Raw genomic sequence first — 20,314 nt, forward strand, 5'->3', positions numbered from 1 at the left:
CATTCCTACCATATTTTGCCTTAACTAAATGACCCAAGGATCTGTCATCTGGGATCCAAACCACCGCCTGACACACTCCAAAAGTCCTTTCAATTCATTCCATGACTATAGGTGTGCCCTGATGTATAAGCTTCTTGAGAAGGCACGTGTTTATTTCTGATCATGCTGACCCCAAGACTCTTCAGATAATAGTATATCACATAGATTATGCTGTAGTGACTGACTAATGGTGGAAACCAAACAATTCCAATTATGGCCATTATGGAAACCATAACTAGTCAGGAGGTAGCCATATTATTAATTAAGTCGCCTATAATGAAGCAGGAATGTCAGCTGCCATATGCCAGCTTGAAATTCTCCAAGTAGGAAGCTTAGGTATGAGTAAATCAGAGTAGAACATGAAGGAACCAGGTCTAGAACATGAAGGAACCAGGTCTAGAACATGAAGGAACCAGGTCTAGAACATGAAGGAACCAGGTCTAGAATGTGTGACCGGATAAGAGGCATTGCTCCGTATTCCATCAGAAGGAATACGGAGCAATGCCTCTTATCCGGTGATGGGAGTTGTAGTCCGGGTTAGTGCCATACTTGTTAATAGCATATAGGCTCCCCATAGCTAAGTTGCCAGACCTTTTGTCAGCACAAACACAATGTTTGTTAGACAGAAATCCGCAGCCCCGTGTCTGTTTAAAGGTTTTCTTCTTCTCCATTCACCTCCCTGGTTCTGTTTCCCGTTTAAGGGATCAGCATTCTGATTAAGGTACCATTAGCCACCCTCACACTAAACAGACGCATTATAGATGATTCCTGTGTGAGATTTATTTATACAATAAATTATCTGCTCCCATTCTGTCTGCCAGTGATTCTGACACCTGTCCTCACCATCACCATGAAACTAAGATCAACTAAACAGAACTTGAAGTAGGTGTGATTCTAGCATTTTGGAAGCTCTTTTGTTCTTGTATTCCACTAATGTTGGAGATAATAATTAAAACTGGACACGGCACTCTAGAAAAAAGTTCAGATCACTGCCATCCATTGGCGCAAGTAATCTTTGGGGCAAAATGTGACCTTATATCTTGCAAATGTAGGGGCATCACACATAGACAGTAATAAAAAATCTCGAAGGCTCAAAACTGGTGTAAAATAATACAAGATTGTGGTCATTTATAAAGAATTTGTCAAATTTTGACAAAATAGTCCCAATAGTAAAGTCAAAAAAGTACTTCTGTGGATGAAAATATGCAAAATTCCTTTGTATAAATATAATAATATACATTGTACATGCAGCCTTACCCAAAAACGGAAAGGAAAGGCATAGAAATCCATAAAAAGAACACAGAAAGAATCCAGCTAACCTGTGAATACCGTAGTGCCTAGACACCCTAGTGGCTCTTTATGGAATTACAAGTAAAACACATGAAAAAGATTTGGACATTGAGCAAAAATCAGAGCAAAAGGGAAACCCTATCGGTAGCCTTCTCCTATAAGTAGTATTATTCTGATTTGCCAGTTGTTCCAAGTATTCCACGGCATACAGCGTTCCATGTTCTTTAGCAGGCATTCTCCTAACCTTCCTGTAGTATTTAGGCTCCAAATGAAGACAGTCCTTCCATTCTGGGGTTCCTCTCCCGTGCCCACTTCAATGAAGGAAACAGCTGTCTCTAGTATGCATGGAATAACAGGCACAGCTGGCATAACAGTGAGCCCTGCTGCATGTTAAGTCTGCGCGGACATGGACCATCACATTGTTGGGCCATCTCACCAAGACAATGAAAATGACCAGTGGAAAATATTATCTTTCATTGATATAGTGCAAATATTTAGCAGCGCTTATTACAATACATATATTCAAGAGACGTGACAAAAGTAGAATAGACAGACTAAGACAAACCGATACATTAAGGATAAGGATGGCCCTGCTTGCAAGCTTTTAGTTCCTTTTAAACCCTTAACAACCACTTCCTGCTTTCCTGCCATGGTGAACTCTACTGCAAATGGGTCTTGAACCTCTTTTTGGTAAAATAGGGGTTAAATTAGTTTCAGGTGTTTCAAAGCTGTTATTTGATTAGTTCCAGTGTGCATATCTCAACTCAAGACTCTGGTTTGGCATCAACTGTGATCTCACCTCCATAACACAGCACTGGCCCCCAGCAATGATAAGGAACAGATGCATCTTGTTGGAGAAGTTGGCTTTATTTTAAGCCATCCATTCCCCTTGTCCTGACGTCCTGTTTGATAGCACATTACTAATGGGATGTGTATATCCTGCATCTGGAAATGAAGAAGGGAGATTTCTAACGTGTAACAAATGAGCTTCACAAGAAAGAAGCTCTAACGTAAAACTAAATTACAGATAAGGACTTCTCGGCTCACCCAAGATGCTGAATCCCACCTGCAATACAAGACACTTATTATGATACGTTAATGCCTTATTGTAAATCACAACAGTGTTATGAAACAAATGTTGGCGTTCTTCAAATAAGTCTTTATGATTGTGTATCCAACATTCTTTACAGGCCACAGAACATTTTCTAGGTGACAGCAAAGACAAAATCAAAAGCAGTCTTTGCATCCCCCTTGGCCATAAATACTTCACCATAAAGCCTGACCCCTCATGAATTGGCCCTGCTGCACATCAGTCCAAGAGGACTGATTGAGATTTAAAAGTCATAAGAGTTGCTTGGGCACAAAATAGTGATCATTTCCCCCAATCTTTTGTGTAAATATTTGAAGACAGACATCACAGGCAAGCATTGGTAATAAAAGAAAAACAGGTGCAAACAGGGTTACCAGTGGAGTAACACAACATGTTACCGCTCCTCCCAATAAGCTGTGTTGAGGCCTCCTCTCCATTTATCCACCTGTTTTTAATCTAAATGCCTGTTGTGGAATGTCGCTATGGGAATTCACTTCAATGTGTCCTTTTCCTGCTGAACGCTAGGACATGATGTCATGCCGCTGTGTCCCAGCCTCTGAAGACCGTGCATCGAGAAGGACCAATGTAACAAAGGTCTATGTGGAATTAATCGGGTTGTTACAAGGGAGAACAGAGATCCTATCGAGCCCATTGAGCTGAAGTCCCACGTAGAGCCTTATTGCTCAATAGGGTACTAATAATAATGGAGCAATCTACCCATGATAAAGACGAGATGATGCTGGAGCTAGCTAGAGGAGAATATAAAGAGCAGCAACAAGCAGGAGAGGACACATCCCAAGCAAGCCACAGAGGTTGGGTGAGGCAAAGAGGCCAAATAGTGCATATGGTGGCTGGAGTATACCCTTAAGTGGTAGAAAACCCTGTTTTTGTATAAAACACCATTTTCTTCAAAGCCTCTTAAAGGTTTACACCATGATCATCATTACATGATCCCTGAACAAACCAAGAAAGCACCCTCTCCAGCTGTGTGAACCTAGTTACTACCATTCAAGTCAATTAGCCTTCCATGTCTATATTACAGGAACTTAGAGGAGGTTCCAGATTGCTTTTGCCAGAGAACCTCGCAAATAATGAAAATATAATCAATATATTTTCTTGAGCATATTTGCTGCTGAAGGTTGATTGTCCCTTCAAGTAACAATTGTAACAAATATTTATTTAGTGTCATAGGGAGTAACTAATTAGTGAGATAGGAGGTGGACCAAAGTTGATAAAAGGTGTAGGTGGTGGAAATCTCTCTTATTCCTATTATTTCTTCAACTTTGGCTTCTCAGACATTGTGAGAGAGGAGGTCAAAGGTTAACAGTTGTCCTGATAAGGGTTTTATCAGCAGAGTACACTCAGGACCTGGAGCTTGAAGGTCACCCAATTCTCAGAGTTTAAGGTTCCTAACAAAACAAAATCCAGGCGTGGGCTGGCGGCAGAGCGAGAGGGTGACAGAGGTCTCATTGTGTCACTCCTTGCTCCAGGGGATACCAAAAACTCTGTATCCAGTGGAAAAAAACAGCAAATGTCTTAAAAGAAAAAAAAAACATAAATGGGAACAGACGTATTTTCTTCGGTCTTTAGGTATCCATCTTACTGAGAATTCTCCAAGATGAAATATCTGGAAGATACAAGAGAAGCTAGAACAGCTGAAGTGTGACAATAGTGAAATAAGCATATTAGCAGGATTACGTTAATTTATTAAAACTACCTATAGCTTTTGTTTTACGATAAGAGAAAATGCTTTTGGAGTACGATGCTATTTCACCTCTGGAAAGGTGCAATCTGTGGCGAATGGTGTCCAGACAAGCATTATTCATTTCTTAAGCCTCTCAAGTTCTCCGACCCTTAGAGGGGCTGGTAAGGTCACAGAAAATAACAATGAAACATACCTTACGTCTATGAAAAGTTTGTTTTTCAGAATTTTAATGGACTTTACTGGTACTTTAATAAAAGGGTAAGTGTAATTCTGCTAATCTGGAGAATGGCAAATTAAGATGGCTGTTCCAAAAAAGAAATCCATAAATTGGGTTCCATATTATATATATGTGTGTGTGTATATATATATATATCCTTAAAAGGCGGCATATGACTTAATATCCTTGAGCTCAGACTTGTGGATGGCAGCATGAAGGGGACAGCTGGCAGCACTGCCCTGCCTTAGCTTCCTTCTGCAGTTTTGGAAGTCAGAGAAGACTCCTGTATTGTAGCTTTAGTTGTAAATGATAGATTGTTAATTTTGCATTTATATTGTATCTTCTGTGCCTCCCTTGGGTCCTTCTAGGGCAGATGTTACTAACTGGTAAGCGCTGGATCAACTAGGCTTCTCATGATCCTCTCATCGGGTTGTCTGGGCACAATTTTCAGAAGGATCATGGGTGTTGTAGTTGCAGGACAACTAGAGAACAACTAGAGAAGAAAATGTTGACTATAACTGCTCTTTAGAAGATCTTATCAGCTTGCGAGATAAGTGAAGACCTTCCAGGGGCAACCAGTGCCACCGGTAGGGCTAATGAGGGTCAGAGAGGTGCCTATACAGGGCACTTAGTGAAATGTCTGCCAGAAAGCCTGTTGCTGAGTCCCCATGGACCCTTCCAGGGTTAGGCTATCCAAATAAGTCTGTTTTACTTTCCTCACCCCATGGCAGACCCCTTGAAAGCCAAAATAATTTATCTCAGGAAGCATGAATAATACTCAGCTGACTTCTTGGTTAACAGAACAAGTCCTGTTTATTTTTTATGGAGTGATGATGATGTTTCTCCTGAGGGTAGCAGAAGGGTATGGGCAATTTGTAAAACAAAGTATTTATTTGACAGATAGCACAGTGGACCAGAAGAGATGATCTGGAAGGTCTGTGTAGCCATATGTTTCAGATAGCAGAAGGGGGTCTGTGGAATGTTGGGGGGCAGGAAGCGGCTCTGCACTTCATCCGAACGCAGGACTATACGGAACTGCGCTGCGATGATGACATAATGGCTTTGTTACGCCGTATGCTTTTACTGAAAATTGATCATCCTTGTATATATTGCAACACCCGCAAGAAGAAACTTGTTATAAACTTACTATTGCCTTTAAAGGCGCTCATCTTTTTAAAAAGGTTGAGTAAAATGTATAAATTATAACAAAAGTGCAGAGTCTGGCCCCTGCGCGCTACAAACCAGATACATTTTTGTACAACGGTTTACCCCCCCATAACTCTCTGTCCTTTTGAAGTGTCTCCCCTCTACTGAACAAATGAGCTATACACATATACAGTATTTACATACATTGGGGCGAGTCTCCAAACACCAAAGGCGACGAATAGATGCTGCTCAATATTTAAGCATAATAATAATATTTAATAATACAAAACACTATATATATATATATAAACCATGTTGATTTAACCAGGTGCCTTCTGGTGATTTGCGGTTTGCCCTGTTACACCCCTGCCTTCTATACCTGCAGTACTACCCCCTGCACTCTGTGTTGCCCTATTTTACCCCCTCCCCTATGCTACCCCTTGCCCTGATACCCCTGCCCTTCCGCCGCCTTGCCCTCTATTACATCTTTCCCTCCATGTCTGCCCTGTGTTACCCCATTCCTGACTGTTACGTCTTGCTGCCCCCAGCCTGCCCTGTTGGCTGCTGTTTTTTCAGTACCTATATGTTAGCGATATATAACAGTAAATAAAGTAGATCTGACGAAATATATGGACAATGCACATTTTATACCCACTCTTCTTGCCACTTACATTATGTCTCACTTTAGACCTGGTCTCAACCTACATCATACCGCCTTTTCATTATTATAGATGTTACCGGTAGGATTGCTTAACTAACATTTTCATGACTCTTGCAGGGAACCTGTAGGCCGCTGCCATGGCAACCGAGAAAATTGTCTCAAACTAATATTCACTGTAGGTCTGCGGCCCTTCAATTCCCCATCACTCTCAGCCGGAACACTGATGAGACTGCTGAGAGTTGTAGTCCTCAACACTGAGACGAGCACCTATTGGAATGCGCAGATATCATTACTGCAGAGAATATGAATGTATTGCATTGGGGGATGACCTAATAATCCTAAACGTTACCCGGTTACCGGATATATAATTCAACACGGGGAAGCTGCATAAACCGTGGAATGTCTGTGTGCCCCCCCCCCAGGGGCAGGAGGGGCGCCCTCAACATGTCTATCAGCACAGCCGATCGGTGCAGCTCACACTATACGGATATACGTGCGATAAACCAGCACGTATCGCCGATATACCGCGCAGCACGATAAACTCGTCCCGGCGACTCGCAACACCAAGCAGAAATCACGCGCTAGCAATGCCGAGCGCTCGGTCACGTGATACACGATCACGTGCCCATTTCCCAGCCCTCCGCTCTCTTTACGGCTGACGTAAAGCACCGGTGGCTCTCGCAGACGGAAGCGGGTGAGTCTTTTGGATCGGTGTTTTTATGGCTGTTAATGGTTACATGTGAGCGTTCGGGGCGATGTTTTGAAGGGGTCTATTTCGGGTTTATGCAGATATATATCTACTAGGAGCATCGGTTTCATGCCAGACCTGGGGTATTCATTATTTATATGTGTGCGTATATAACTAACCCGAAATACGTGTGTGTGTGTGTGTGTGTGTGTGTGTGTGTGTGTGTGTGTGTGTGTGTGTGTGTGTGTGTGTGTGTGTGTGTGTGTGTGTGTGTGTGTGTGTGTGTGTGTGTGTGTGTGTGTGTGTGTGTGTGTGTGTGTGTGTACACCCCCCCCCCACACACACACACACACATATCCCTATACATACATACACACATTCTCTCTCTCTCTCCTTGCCTTTTAATTACAAGTGTGTTCCGTTTATGTATGAGTTCTCTGAGTCTGGGTTTCTGGAAGCATTATGTAGAAGTGGCAGCGGCAAATACAGTGAGAGAATTGAAATATACATGGGGTGGACATGAAGCCATCCTGAATCAGAAAAAAGACCAAGGGCTGATTAACGTCCGACTCTTTACATCAGGAAAACGGTTAGACTAGACGGGCCGGATGGATCTTACCTGCCGTCGGATTCTGTCAGGGACGGCAATTACATTCTACTCACTTTTGTGTGGGAATTCTTACTTTTTAGTGTGCAAAGAACATAGGTATAGATATATAGCGTGCCGGATGGAGATTGTGACAGACGAGTCTTACTGATGCTTTACATTTCTTTAAATGTGCCCCTCTTCGTTAAAATACATTTCATTCTGGAGTGTCTGGGTAGCCAGATTAAATCCAGCATATAATCGGAAAGAGCTGGATGTATATAAAAGGCAGGTATTAAAATTGTTTCAAGATATTCCATATGCGCCAGAAGCAAGAGAGAAGAAACAAAGAAAAGGCAGAATCGGAAAAAGCTAAAAAACAGTCAATTTAATTATCAATATTTAAAACTATATATATATATATATATATATATATATATATATATATATATATAAAAAAAAAAAAGATTGAAAATTTTTTTGGGGGGAAAATTGATTGGAATAACAAGATTAATGTTTAAAAAGACTTTGGTAGCCACATTCATATATGTGCCCATATGGACTTATTGATCTGTATGGCTCCACATCTGGGCTCGCTGACTGAGAAATCACAGCAGCAGCCGCTCTGACACTCGATGGAACCAAAGTGAAGAATCGGTTAAGAATTGTGATACCGATCATTCTCCATCAGCTGAGAAGCTACCTGTTTGGACGCCAATTTCTATGCAGCCATGTATCGTGTTCAATGTTTTTAATGCCTGTATCCTTTTCTTTTGCTCAGGTTGTTCCCCCTCATGGCTATGAGACCACAGGCAGCCGTGGCTGGGAAGGTCTTTATCCAAAGGGACTACACCAATGGCACCTTGTGTCAGTTCCAGACAAAGTTTCCCTCTGAGCTGGAGAACCGGGTATGTTTCCAGAAGAGAAATACAATAAAATGCTCTGGATTCACTGCGAGGACATGTGGTGTTACAGGAGACAGTGTGTGCTTTTGGGTTGCGAGGTCTTTTGTCAAATTAAAATATGTTTTATTAACGGCTGGTGATAAATCTCTCTAGTTGAGTTTGTTGAAAGTTCCTTATTCTTCCCACATGGTCCTAGTGAATTGGGGCCCTTATGTGATACCTTTTTTGGGGTCCTTATGTGGAACCTTTTTGGTTCCTTAAACCAACCATAAAACTTGTTCTTGGTCACTGTAATTTTGAAATAAATCACCCAGAGGTTGGAATCTCTGCCAGCTTTGGACTTTTATGAGATAGAGAGCTTGGAAACTTTTTTTTCAAGTATAATTTATTTATTCCCCAAACAAGTCCTTCATTAAGGTCTCATCACAGAAGCTCAGCTGGTTCGTTTCCAATGTATAGAATTCAGGCTGTGAGGCTCCTTAAGAAGTTTCTCCTTCTTATCAAATCCGGAGGTGTTTAGCCACCCATCGCCTGCGTGGCGGATCGCTGGCAGTGGAGTAAATGGCAAATGCGGACCCCCCTCCCCAAATACATTTGCATCTATGGGATGTTTAAACCATGATGACAGCAGGTTATTTTTTAATGGGACACTTCATCCATTATATGAACTTTAATACATATAAAGGCTGACTGTCCCTTTAAAATAGTTTTCTCCCCCTTGTAAGTGCAGGTAGGGATACATACCCCCCCCCATGCATTTTCCTTCTTTCCCTGCCCCGGCTCCTTGGGGACACGTTCAGGTGAAACCATTGGTTTCTTTTTTTTAAAGATCCTTTATGCATTCAAGGGGTTAACACACAAGAGAAAGTGATGTTTCTCTTTTCCAGTAACATAAGCCCCTGTTTCAGGCAGATGGTTGAATCATCTTGATTTCCAACCGAGGACAGAAATTCCAATTAATTAACATACTTTTCTAAAATGCTCTTTGATCATATTATTCAGACTATTATTACGTCTCCATGGAAGTAGCGGGCAGATTCTTCACTCCCTGTTGCGTTCTTTGTATTAAAGCAACCATTTGCATCTGATTAGAGCCGAAATGATGTCGCTCGGCGGATCCGAGTCCGTTCCGAATTAAGACAGCTTGCAGAAAGTTCATAACGGGCTGAAATCTGATAGCTTCCGAGTCCTTTCCAAGAAACCTAGCTAAAGAATTGACACAATCGTGGCTTGTGTGCTGCCCCGCTCTATCTGTGTGCGCTGAAAGCAAAGCTTCCACAGACCTGTCATTGTGTTAAAGAGACGGGATTGTAACCAGTAGCCAACGAGAGGGTTCTCCTCGCCCGCGTGACCGTGTTACATGTCGGTGTAAGTTAAGCCGGACAAAACCTCGGTGTCGGGTAGCCACGGATCCTAGGATTTTACTGCTGGGGCTTATCTTGTATACGTGGTGTCTTTTATATTAATCGTTGTGGAATTTGTCCCATGTTAGCTTGTAAAACTAAGAAGCTGGCCTCTAAATAATACGTCCTACCTACTGGGTGTGAGTTTCTAAAAGAACCTACTGGCTTCTCATCTCCTACTGTAGTGTAAGACCTTAGATGGCCCTTGGTCTGAATAACCAAATTCTTGCCTACACTCTTTTTAATAGCTTGTATTACCTACATGGCGTTCCTGTAAAAATATTGTCTTGCTGGTGTCTGTAAACTGTATTTATTTACTGCCCGAACCCCACCATGTAAAACCTTTTCATTACTAACCTCCTATAATAAATATCAGCGAGTAACCAGAATTAAAGGGATGGTTTAATGTCCCCGACGGCCCTACTAAAGAATAATGCATGTTAATGTACTCTGAGTATATTAATAATGCATTCTTCAAAAAAAAAAAAAGACTTGTCTGAGGTAGAAGCTGCAGATCCGCAGCATTCCCCAATCCTGCGCAAGCCCCCGAGTGGAGGCAAGTATATCACATGCCAGAAGGTTTTTGTCCCCAACACATGCCCTCCATTGCAGATAGCCGGGTACGGGGAAAGGAGAAAATGTATATTACGGGGACAAGTTGGTGAACACACAACTTTTGTAACAGACTAAATAACTTCGTTTGAATTATTTTGAATAGTTAGACATAAATATCAAGTCGAGTTCATCGATGCCGTGTAACTCGGCGGTCGAGAGTTGTCATTGCAGGTTGAGAAGTGGTCAGAAACTCCTTGGGGCAATGGCAGCTCTTTTCCTTTGGAATGAGTGAGAGGTGAACTTGAATGTTTCATTAAATGACATCAAACATTTCTATGCAAAGCTTTTGTCTTTTTAATGAGCGTTGGGAAAGCTTTGTCACGCTAGCAAGTTTTCTTCCAGGTTGGGCTGAGTTGGGATCTCGCTGGTGGATATCCCGGAGGTGGACATTCTGTGGGCTCCTCTCTATCCAAACTTCTACTTTTTTTTTTTTTTTTTTTTGCCAGCAAGTTAACCGTATTCCAAGTCATAACCAGTCACCGTAGAAATGATCTGCAAGAGGTTTGTGATAGTGAGTGAAAGCTGAGAGTATGGCATTTATTATGTGCGACATTTTATGTGGTTGGAAGAAGAATTTCTATTTCACTGAAATATGGAAAATGTTTCTGTAATATTTCTCCTCTATAAATAACGCCAGTACTGCTCCTGGGCACCATTATTTGAATTACTGTAGAGCTGCAGCCATTATCACCCTACTAGTATAGTATTTTAGATCACTAATTATTGGGGCTTCTTTATTGCCATCCCACCTTCACCAACCACTCTACGTACCTCCTGAGGGAATGGAGATACAGAGGGTTTAATGGCTCTGGATTCATGGGGGATATGAGCTTCCATTAGTATTTATTTATCTGCTACCTCACCTTCTTGCCAGCCCACGCTGGTACCAAAGGCACAAGGTTATGACATCATAACCCAGTCCTAGTTCCTAGAATGTCATGGACCGAGGAGTATTATCCTGATGAAGGCCCACATCACACAAACCAAGAAGTAATGAGATTGCAGGCGTTACAGGGCATGCTGGAAGCCCCTGGCTGCGGTTACCGTTTGTCGCTGGGCGCACTTGTCTTTTCTCTTTACCTCCTTAACAGATCTGGTTGTTGTGCTTTCATGTTGTCGTGCTACAAAAGGGTAGGTTGTCATGTTGTATGATTAATGTTGAAAATTAACGTTTAATGTTTGGTTTTCTTTGAACTCCAAATCTAGAGACGTACTAAGCTGTAATTAAGTCAGGAAAGTCTCTGCGTTCCCAACATTCTGTGATGGTTTAGGAATTGGATATGTTTATCTGTGACGGGAATCCAGTGTTTTGCCTGAGTTTAATTGAGCTACAGTTTCTGACATACTTAATCAGTCAAGATCATTCCTACAAAGAATTTGATGGCGGAAAACCGCTTGGCCTGTGTATTCTCATAGTCCTATGCAGCCCCCTCCTTGTTTGTGTTGCAAATAGCGCCTTCCCTACCCAATAAATTAATGTTTTCATTGACCTATGTTGGTATTGTGAAGGTCTGGCCCATTAGTCATTGGGAATTACTCCTTGTGAGAATGATTGTGCGATGTCTGTTATTCTTTTGTGCGGTAATTTTCGCCTGCCTCCCTCCTATCCCTCTGCATTCCAAGTTGCTCTCTTCACTCTGCCTCGGGGCTTCTCCATATCCCGTGCATAAAACTCATTTTTCTGTACGAAACCCTAAGTAGACTTGATTTCCTTGGCTAATCTTAACCTGAAAGCAAAGTGGCTGGTTTGATGAGTTATACATGGGTGGTGGCTGGGTGTGTGACCTAGGACATGGTGTGTGGAGTTGGTTAAGGAGTATGTGTGCCTATATTCTGTATATTTGGAATAATGAAGTATAGCCAACGCAATTACTACCTCTAATCCCGCCAGAAGTTGGGGTTTCCTCGGTACTCGTTTATGTACCGTTAATTATGTTAATTGTTGCCCTGAAAATTCAGTTCTGGCTCTATTATAGTGGACCTTCAGACAGATCATAACCATGATTGCCTCCTAGGATCTCAGATGGGGTCTGAGATTGGGGTTAAGGACAATGCAAGGCTGTCTTGGAAGACAGAAGAGGGCTTTATAATAGAACGTAAGAGGTGAAACAAGCATGTTCAGATAGGGTCATGAGTGCATGTGAAACTTCAGAGGAACGCTCTTCTGGATGATGATCCTTCTCATCCTGTACTTGGACATATTGTCATTGAGGTTGCAGAGAATTGTAAGTGTTCATGCAGACAGTGTAAACAATGCTTTTCGTTTTCTTTTTTCTGTTCTCAGATTGATAGGCAGCAATTTGAGGAGACTGTGCGGACATTGAATAACTTGTTTGCGGAGGCTGAGAAGCTTGGTGGCCAGTCCTACCTAGAAGGGTGTCTTGCCTGTCTCACAGCGTACACCATATTCCTGTGCATGGAAACGCATTATGAAAAGGTGAGTGACTGCCAGGTTTTATATATATATATATATATATATATATATATATATATATATATATATATATATATATATATATATATATATATATATATATATACACACATATATATACACATACAGATAGATATTATATTATTGGGGGCTGCATGATAGTACTGGCTAGTGGATTGGTGGGGGCACAAATGAAGAGTTCATCCATGTGGATGGTCTGGAGCCAGAGAAGCAGAGGTTGTCCAGGCCTATGTTACGGGCAAGCAAATGGTTCAGTTTGCTGGTTTATGTATAAAAGCAGAGTCCAGATATAAAACAGCTCGTTTTTATCCCCGGTCAGCTGTGTTTAGATGAGGTTTTTAATTTTTTTTTGGGGGGGGGGGAATGAATTGAGACCTTTCACCAGCTTTCAGATGAAATGCTTTGCAATGTACAGACAGATCCTGGATTATTTATACAGGCAGGGCTGGCCAGCATCAAACTTTCTCCCTGCCGCAAGCTTCACTGAAGCTTCGATAGAGATGCGGATGCCCGCTTCTGCCCTGCACCAAAGGGGTTACGTGGAGACGGCATGTGTCCTCAACCCCACCTGAAGCGGACTGTAAATATTGGGCTGTTGGACAGCTCTGCCTAAGTGGTCGGAGGGAGCAAACTATTTGGATGAATTCACCTCTGTGAGAGGTCTATGGAGCAGACACACAAACCTACTGTTAATAAAATTGGACATTTTCTTTATTTACACATCACCTCCTTTCTGCTCAATAAAGTTGGTTAACCCTTAATAATGCCCTTGGTAGTGTGCATGTGCCATTTTCTGTGCGGATGGCCTGCAGGAAGGTATCTCCTTCCATAGAACCCACTGCTGGTTTCATCCTATGAAGCGCTCAGCTATGGGCCTTATGACTGACAAATCTGTATGATGACCCCCGGTTGAGTACACCTATGGCCTCAACAGGCACGCCAAGGCCTCTGTTGTGGCGAGCGACAAGGTTGCGGACAGCCCGGAGTCCGTTCTTTCCGGAGGCGGACTGGACTGCCTGCGGCTGGAGGAGCTGGTCCTAGTTGGGGAGATAATGGATCTCCCACTAACCAGCCCCCAATTGGAAGGAGCGCAAAGTCTGTTCATACAGATCTCTTTCACTGGATATTGATGCTGAGCGCTGAGATATGACATCACGTCCCAGCGCTCAGCACAGAAGCCTCATGCACTGTGATAGAGCAGTGATACAAAGGCTTTGCGCTTCCACCACAGACATGAGGAAGGTGAGTGATTGGCGGAAAAGGGAAAGGTAGACATAGCAAGAAAATAAAGGAATATAGGGGAGATAATGAGAAAGAGGAGAGCTAGGTAGATAATGAGAAAGAGGAGAGATGAGAAGAAAGGTGAGAGATAAGAGCACAGACGGGGAAAAAATGGGGAAGATGATAAAGCAAAGGAAGAAAGATGAGATAAAGAGGAAAGAGATGATAGAGAAGGGGAGAAACAGATAATGAGAAAAGGGGAGAGATGGGATAAAGAAAAGGATAATGAGAGAGGGGGTGAAAGAAAATGGAGAGATTATAAAATGTTCAACATGTAAACACACAGATTTTGTCAGCGAGAAACCACAAACCCCCAGTCATGTTTGCCTCTCGATGCCTTCTCCATAACACACGGCTATGTTGATAATCTAAGGTTCATTCGCAGGGGTGGAAATTTCCATAGTCCGCACGCTTATTCTGAGCGAGAGAATCCAGAAAAGAAATAAAAAAAGTTTCTTCTATTAACCCTTTCTTTGCTGGCTGTTAAGCCTCAGTGATCTCTTGAGACAAGCCTCACCTGGCGCCGTGGTTTGCTTTAAAGGAGCGTCTCTTATTTGGCTTAACTGAGTGGAAACCGCCATAACATTTTGGCGGTTAGTGGGTTAATACGTGAACCGAACGGATTATTGGTATATTTACACTAGTGTATGAGAAACCACTGTGTGTATTTAAGTATAGATTAAATTAAAAGCTACATGTAGCAAACATCTCCTGCCACTTGTTATCCTTACTGCCGGTCAGCTTGGGGGCTGCCTAGGCTAATGTCACGGAGGGAGGGGTCCTATAAGACCCCCACCATGTGCACATTAATGGAAAATTATCTTTGATTTCAAATCGAGCGGTTTCCTGCTACTGATTGACTGTTCCAAGTAGTCAGTCGGTGGCAAGAATTGCCAGACCACGGAGAAGGGGACCTTTGAAGCTGCAGCTTCTCCTAAAGGGAAGTTATTGAAGTTTTAAAGAAGTCATATTAAAGTACTCAAAGTATACATTCTTTTTTGATGAGACTGTCCCAGCAAGTGATCTGATCCCATGCTTCTCATACAACACAAGTTTCTAACACGGTATACATTTCTGCATAGACATGTAGGGTTTGGGGAAAGCAGATCCGCTTTACCTTCTTTTCTCTTAATTTTTTTCCTTGTTCAGAATTCAAAGAAAAACAAATTTGAACCGTACAACAACGCTTTACCTTCTTGTTTATCAGGATCTGCATGATTATTATGTTTTGCTTGGTTTTCTGCTCCTCTGAGTAGTCCCTTTTTAATGACTTCTAAGACCGTTTTTGTGATTGACAGCATTACAGAACTGCAGTATTGCTAAACCAGGGGCGGTCTGTACGTATACTTAAAGTTCAATGCAGTGTGCCATGGGTTAGGCGAGACAAGAGGAGGTTAATGAATTGTACTTATAACCTTGTATGAGGTTCTCATACAGTAAGATGAACTATTTTGGACTGATAAAGCAGAACTGCACTTGGCAATTGCTGGCTGGGTATAATGGGAGTTCTTCTGCAGCCGGTAGACAAATCTTGCCTCTGATAATTGTGGGAGAAAAATGAGTATGGAAAGTGTTAATGATGTTCTATAATCCAAGCCGGACTAGCTGGAGGGAGGCAGTTTGTCAGAACAATGGTTAGGGTTCGAGTTTCTCGTTACACCTTCATCCAACCCAACGGCTCCCATCATCTGCGCAATGAACAAAAAGTGTCCCATCAGGTGCTTATTTTTATAGAGCTGCTTCCATGGTCAAAGTCAAATTCTTCCTTGAATCATCGGCGCTATCATCTCTTCAATCTTGGTTCCATAGTTAAAAAGGAGACAGTCGCTCCTTTCAGTATTATAGGTAGTTCTGAGTACTATATGTGGTTTTGGGTGTTAACCCCGTCCGTCCCTGGCGTTTTCATAACCAGAGTTTTTGTCATTTTTTTGCCATATGTTTGTTAAACGATGATTCCCCTTTTTCCATATTTGATAAACCCGCACAAATTATACATTATTTTGTTCAGGAGAAGTAGGGCCTTCCTTTACAATCCTAGAAATACATAATAGGGATAATAGATAAAAAGCCTATTTTTTGCAGCTGTGCTTTAACTTCTATTCTGTGAGCGTGGCGCTGGTCAATGACCCAATTTACCGTCACCCTCTCCTGATTAGTCCTGTCCCACGTATATATATTTTTGAAGAGGACCACATGCATCTTTTACATATTATCATATTTTACAGATATTTTTTTATATTGTTGGCATAAAAGGTTTGGGGTTTTTAGATCTTTTTTTATTTATTTTTTAACTTTTTTTACATTTTATAAATGTAGGATTCGGGGGTAAAATGCCATTCATTTTCATGATCCTGAAAGAAGATCGTCTAGTTTATTCTTTCTGCAAAGACTTTGGTTCATATTCCTTTTAATGATTTATTTCACTGGAAACAAAAACAGGGCAAGATCACTTGCCCTATCAACGATAAAGGCATTGAGATGATTAAAACCTGTCTGTATAGCAATGTTATACAGATATTTGGTACAATAACAGGAATTATAACTGTCTATTAAAAATGTACATTCTGTAAATTCCCTTTTCTGTGTTGACGCCAAGATGAGTTTTCCTCTAATATTAAACCCTGGCTTCTTCTTGTTTGTTCAGTCCGCCGGATAAATAGTTCTCCAGAAAGGACCTTATATTGACCTTGAATATATTTGTACATAGTAATGCGATTATGAAGCGAAAATAAACAGTTTGGCTTGACGATATTTATAATAGATATCTTCCATTTCCACTTATTCCCCCCCGTCCCCTTTTCCCACAATGTAATGCTTATTCTCCATTACGCCATTATCCTTCCACACTCTGTAAATCAAGCTGCTCTCGTATAAAGTAGCTTTTTAAAAGCGATTAAGAAGTGAGTAGATCACACAATTTTTACTCTGTCCCCCAGCAGTGGAAAAACATTTAAGTGCTTGCTCTGTAAGCAGACTCTCAAGTTCAGAATAAAAAAAACAACACCAACATGTCACAATTTATTACATTTTTTTTATATGAATAAAATAACGTCTTTGCAAGTCATGACATGATAAATATGGAGAAAATATTTTAAAATGAATGGAAAATAGGGGCTTTCGCTTGAGGTTGGTTACATATTTTATGAGCTTACCCATTGGAGGGCTGTTACCTGTGAAAATAATTTAATACTCAGATTTAGTATTTGCCGAGATGAAAGATCGTTAAACATTTTAACAAGCGATTCAGAAATAAACCAATGGACCCACACTCAATGGTTCTAGTGAAGGTAACGAGGGCTTCTGTTCTCTTCCCATTCGTCTTGCGGAGGTATAGTCTGGAGAGGCCGCGCTTCGCCAAGCATAAGTTGTAATTACGTTAAATTGTAAGATAAAAATAGCAATTACAAAATAAATCTGCATTTGTATCTCTATTTTTACATATTTTAGAAATGTCCACTCAATTCCAGTAGGCAGCAGGGTGGAAATGGAGTGCCCATTCTTGAGAGCTTAGATGTTGCTGACCCGCGTGGCATGTTTGCATGGAGGTGATGGTGCTGATTCACGTCGGTACCTGTGACTGTGACCTAATTGTGCTTGTCTAGCATGGTGGTCACCATGACTCTATTAATATCTTGTACGTGGCCGTAGTTAGAGGTGGGTGAGGAGGTTAAGCCAGACTTGCTCTCAGGATCCAAAGGCTCCGTGTTTCACAAGAGAAGAACCAAGCCAGGCATCCGGCTCAAGCGAGTCTAATCATAAGGCGTTGGAATCTTCTATAGCCCGCATTGTTGATTTCATGTCCAAACGTTCATGGGGACGTTGGTGTATATCAACATCGATGTATGGGTAGTGCTGTCCAATTTCCTTGCAGTAATTGTAATCTGCAGTCCCTTGTTTTCATTCTCTGTCTCCAGGTCCTGAAGAAAGTTGCCAAGTATATCCAGGAGCAGAATGAGAAGATCTACGCTCCTCAGGGCCTGCTCCTGACCGACCCGATAGAGCGGGGTCTCCGAGTGGTATCCTTTGTACACAAGATCTTGTTACAGACAGTGCTGCTAATCTGAAATCTACTGGCAGGGCCTTTTCGTCTATAAAGACAGTTTTTTTTCACAGCACCGTCTGTGGCGGTATGTGGTTATAAGGATCAGTGGGTTATTGTGTGTGTGTGGGGCAGAGTGGTAAAATATCTGATAACTATAATTTTCAGAAGCATAGAACCTCCATGGAAGCTGTCGCCTACTATGAAGGCATACGTTGTGAACCAAGTTCTTGGGTACTGTAAATTAAGGCTAGGACTGCTGTCTGTGTAGTTTTAAGTCGAACATACTCGGCATGGCTATAAAGTACAAAGAACCTTTGCTGAACATTATCCGCAAACAGCTGGATGACCCACTTGGTCCACCTCTGCTCTATAGAATAGAAATGCATTTTAATTTTATATCATTATAGCAATACATTGGTATAAGGTCTGTGCCTTCCAGTAACACGCCTATTCCCTAACAAGCATAATCTATAGATCGAGATAACCATCTATGAGGACCGAAGCCTGACCGGAAGATAGGACTCTGCAGGTAACTAGCGTCCCCTTCCTGCAAAACCTTTACTGCTGACCCAATCTCTTTGTAGGCACATGTTCCGGCCCCCGTGAGTCCATTCTGGCTCCCAAAGTCTAAAGGGTTTTTCCAGAGCTGTTTCTTTTTTTTTTTTTTTTTTTTTTTTTTATTGGTGTTATTTGTATCAATGATTTGTTAAATTACTATGTGACATATTTGTGCTTTGCGGGGTAGTCATTATATTCTAGCCAGAGAGAGCTTCTATGATGGGAACACGGCTTTGGCGTGTAATAGAGTAAGTGCTGTTTATTCTCTCAGAACACAAATCCATGTACTCTGGAGGAATTTTAACTGTTTATTGATCTGCCATATTTTGATAACCTGGCAATTGTTACTAATGTAGTTTTTGGTAGAAGTAAGGCTTGGACAGCAGACTGAAGACTAATCTAAAATAGACATAAATTCAAGCACACAATGTTCTCCTGTCAACACTTTATTCACATGGTGAAATGATGGCATCTGACATGCAGTGACTTTCTCTTTCCTAGGTCGTCGGTCCTTCTGTTTGTATATAACTTTTTCCGCTCCACGGACTGTCCTTCCATCATTCCTCCGCTCGCCATTCCTGTATCCTCAGGCATCCTTTGATGAAACCTTTATGCTGCAACGGATGGCAGCCGTCTACCTGTGCCAACCTGTTCCCAGACCCTGTCACCACCGTCTGAGTGGCCGAGCAACATCTTCTTATACTTACGGGACATCCATTCCCTCCAGGACCGGGGCAGGAATAAGGAGGAACCTCATCATGAGGGGATTGGGGTTTGCTAATTCTGAGTTACGTATTTGGAGTCTTTGGCTGCTTCCCAGTGTACCCTCTCTTGTTAGTTTACCTAGTTAGAAATTGGATGACCGAATTGGTGTTACTGCATGGGAAGAATCTTGACTTCCAATATTTGCCTCATGCGACCTTTTTATTTTCTTTTTTTAAATGGACAGTTTATTGTCCCTGACACCCCCTATAGAGAAGAATGTATCTTCATAAATAAAAACATTTCTCTGAAGTAGAAGCACTGCAGCAGCTGCCATCCTTCATGGTCTGACTATTGACTCCTTCAAGCAGGACCCCCCCCCCATGCATTTGAAAAATGAACCCCACGGGCATTTAAATGCCTCAGATACATCAAATTGATGGAGAGCCCCTACCGTAAGAAATATTGTTTGCCATTCTCCAATGTATATTTCTTCTTGATCTTTCTTGACCCAGCCAGTGCCCTGATTAGGTTACTACCTTCGTATCTTCGCTGTATTAAACTAGGAAATCCTCTGTGTCCCCACCTCCGTTAAGGTGCACTGTCTTTCTTTCTTGTACATGGGTCACCTCCTCGATAGTCCTTTTTGTATATAACCTCTTTACTGTTTATTTTTACTCCCTATAATTAGTGGAAATAGTATCATTTTCCTCCTTGCATTGATCATGTGTGCATCACAGTCACCAAGGGACAGACTTTGATTTGCAGGATTGAATTTTGGTACTACCGATAGTATTATTATATTGTTTTTGACAAAGTCGGTGAAAATATAACATGTTATGAGTTTCTCACTCTGCCCTCTGTGTGTGTATAAAAAGATTTAGCACATATCCTAATTCAAGGGCATCCTCGGCATCCTAGATCCTATAAC

At 41.7% G+C, this 20,314-nt stretch overlaps 1 protein-coding gene across 1 annotated transcript; it reads left to right on the forward strand.

Annotated features, from left to right (window-relative positions):
- Positions 1-8,222: 8,222 nt before the first annotated feature.
- On the forward strand, positions 8,223-18,642 carry LOC149275885 (golgin subfamily A member 7-like). Its single transcript, XM_089504177.1, has 4 exons — positions 8,223-8,330; positions 12,630-12,782; positions 17,996-18,097; positions 18,598-18,642. The coding sequence occupies exons 1-4, from the start codon at positions 8,223-8,225 to the stop codon at positions 18,640-18,642; spliced, it is 408 nt and encodes a 135-aa protein (XP_089360303.1).
- Positions 18,643-20,314: the final 1,672 nt, after the last annotated feature.

The sequence above is a fragment of the Sceloporus occidentalis genome, unplaced genomic scaffold (genome assembly GCF_023333645.1).
Source record: "Sceloporus occidentalis isolate IW3139 unplaced genomic scaffold, rSceOcc1.0.p SCAF_259, whole genome shotgun sequence".
In the NCBI taxonomy this organism is placed as follows: Eukaryota; Metazoa; Chordata; class Lepidosauria; order Squamata; family Phrynosomatidae; genus Sceloporus; species Sceloporus occidentalis.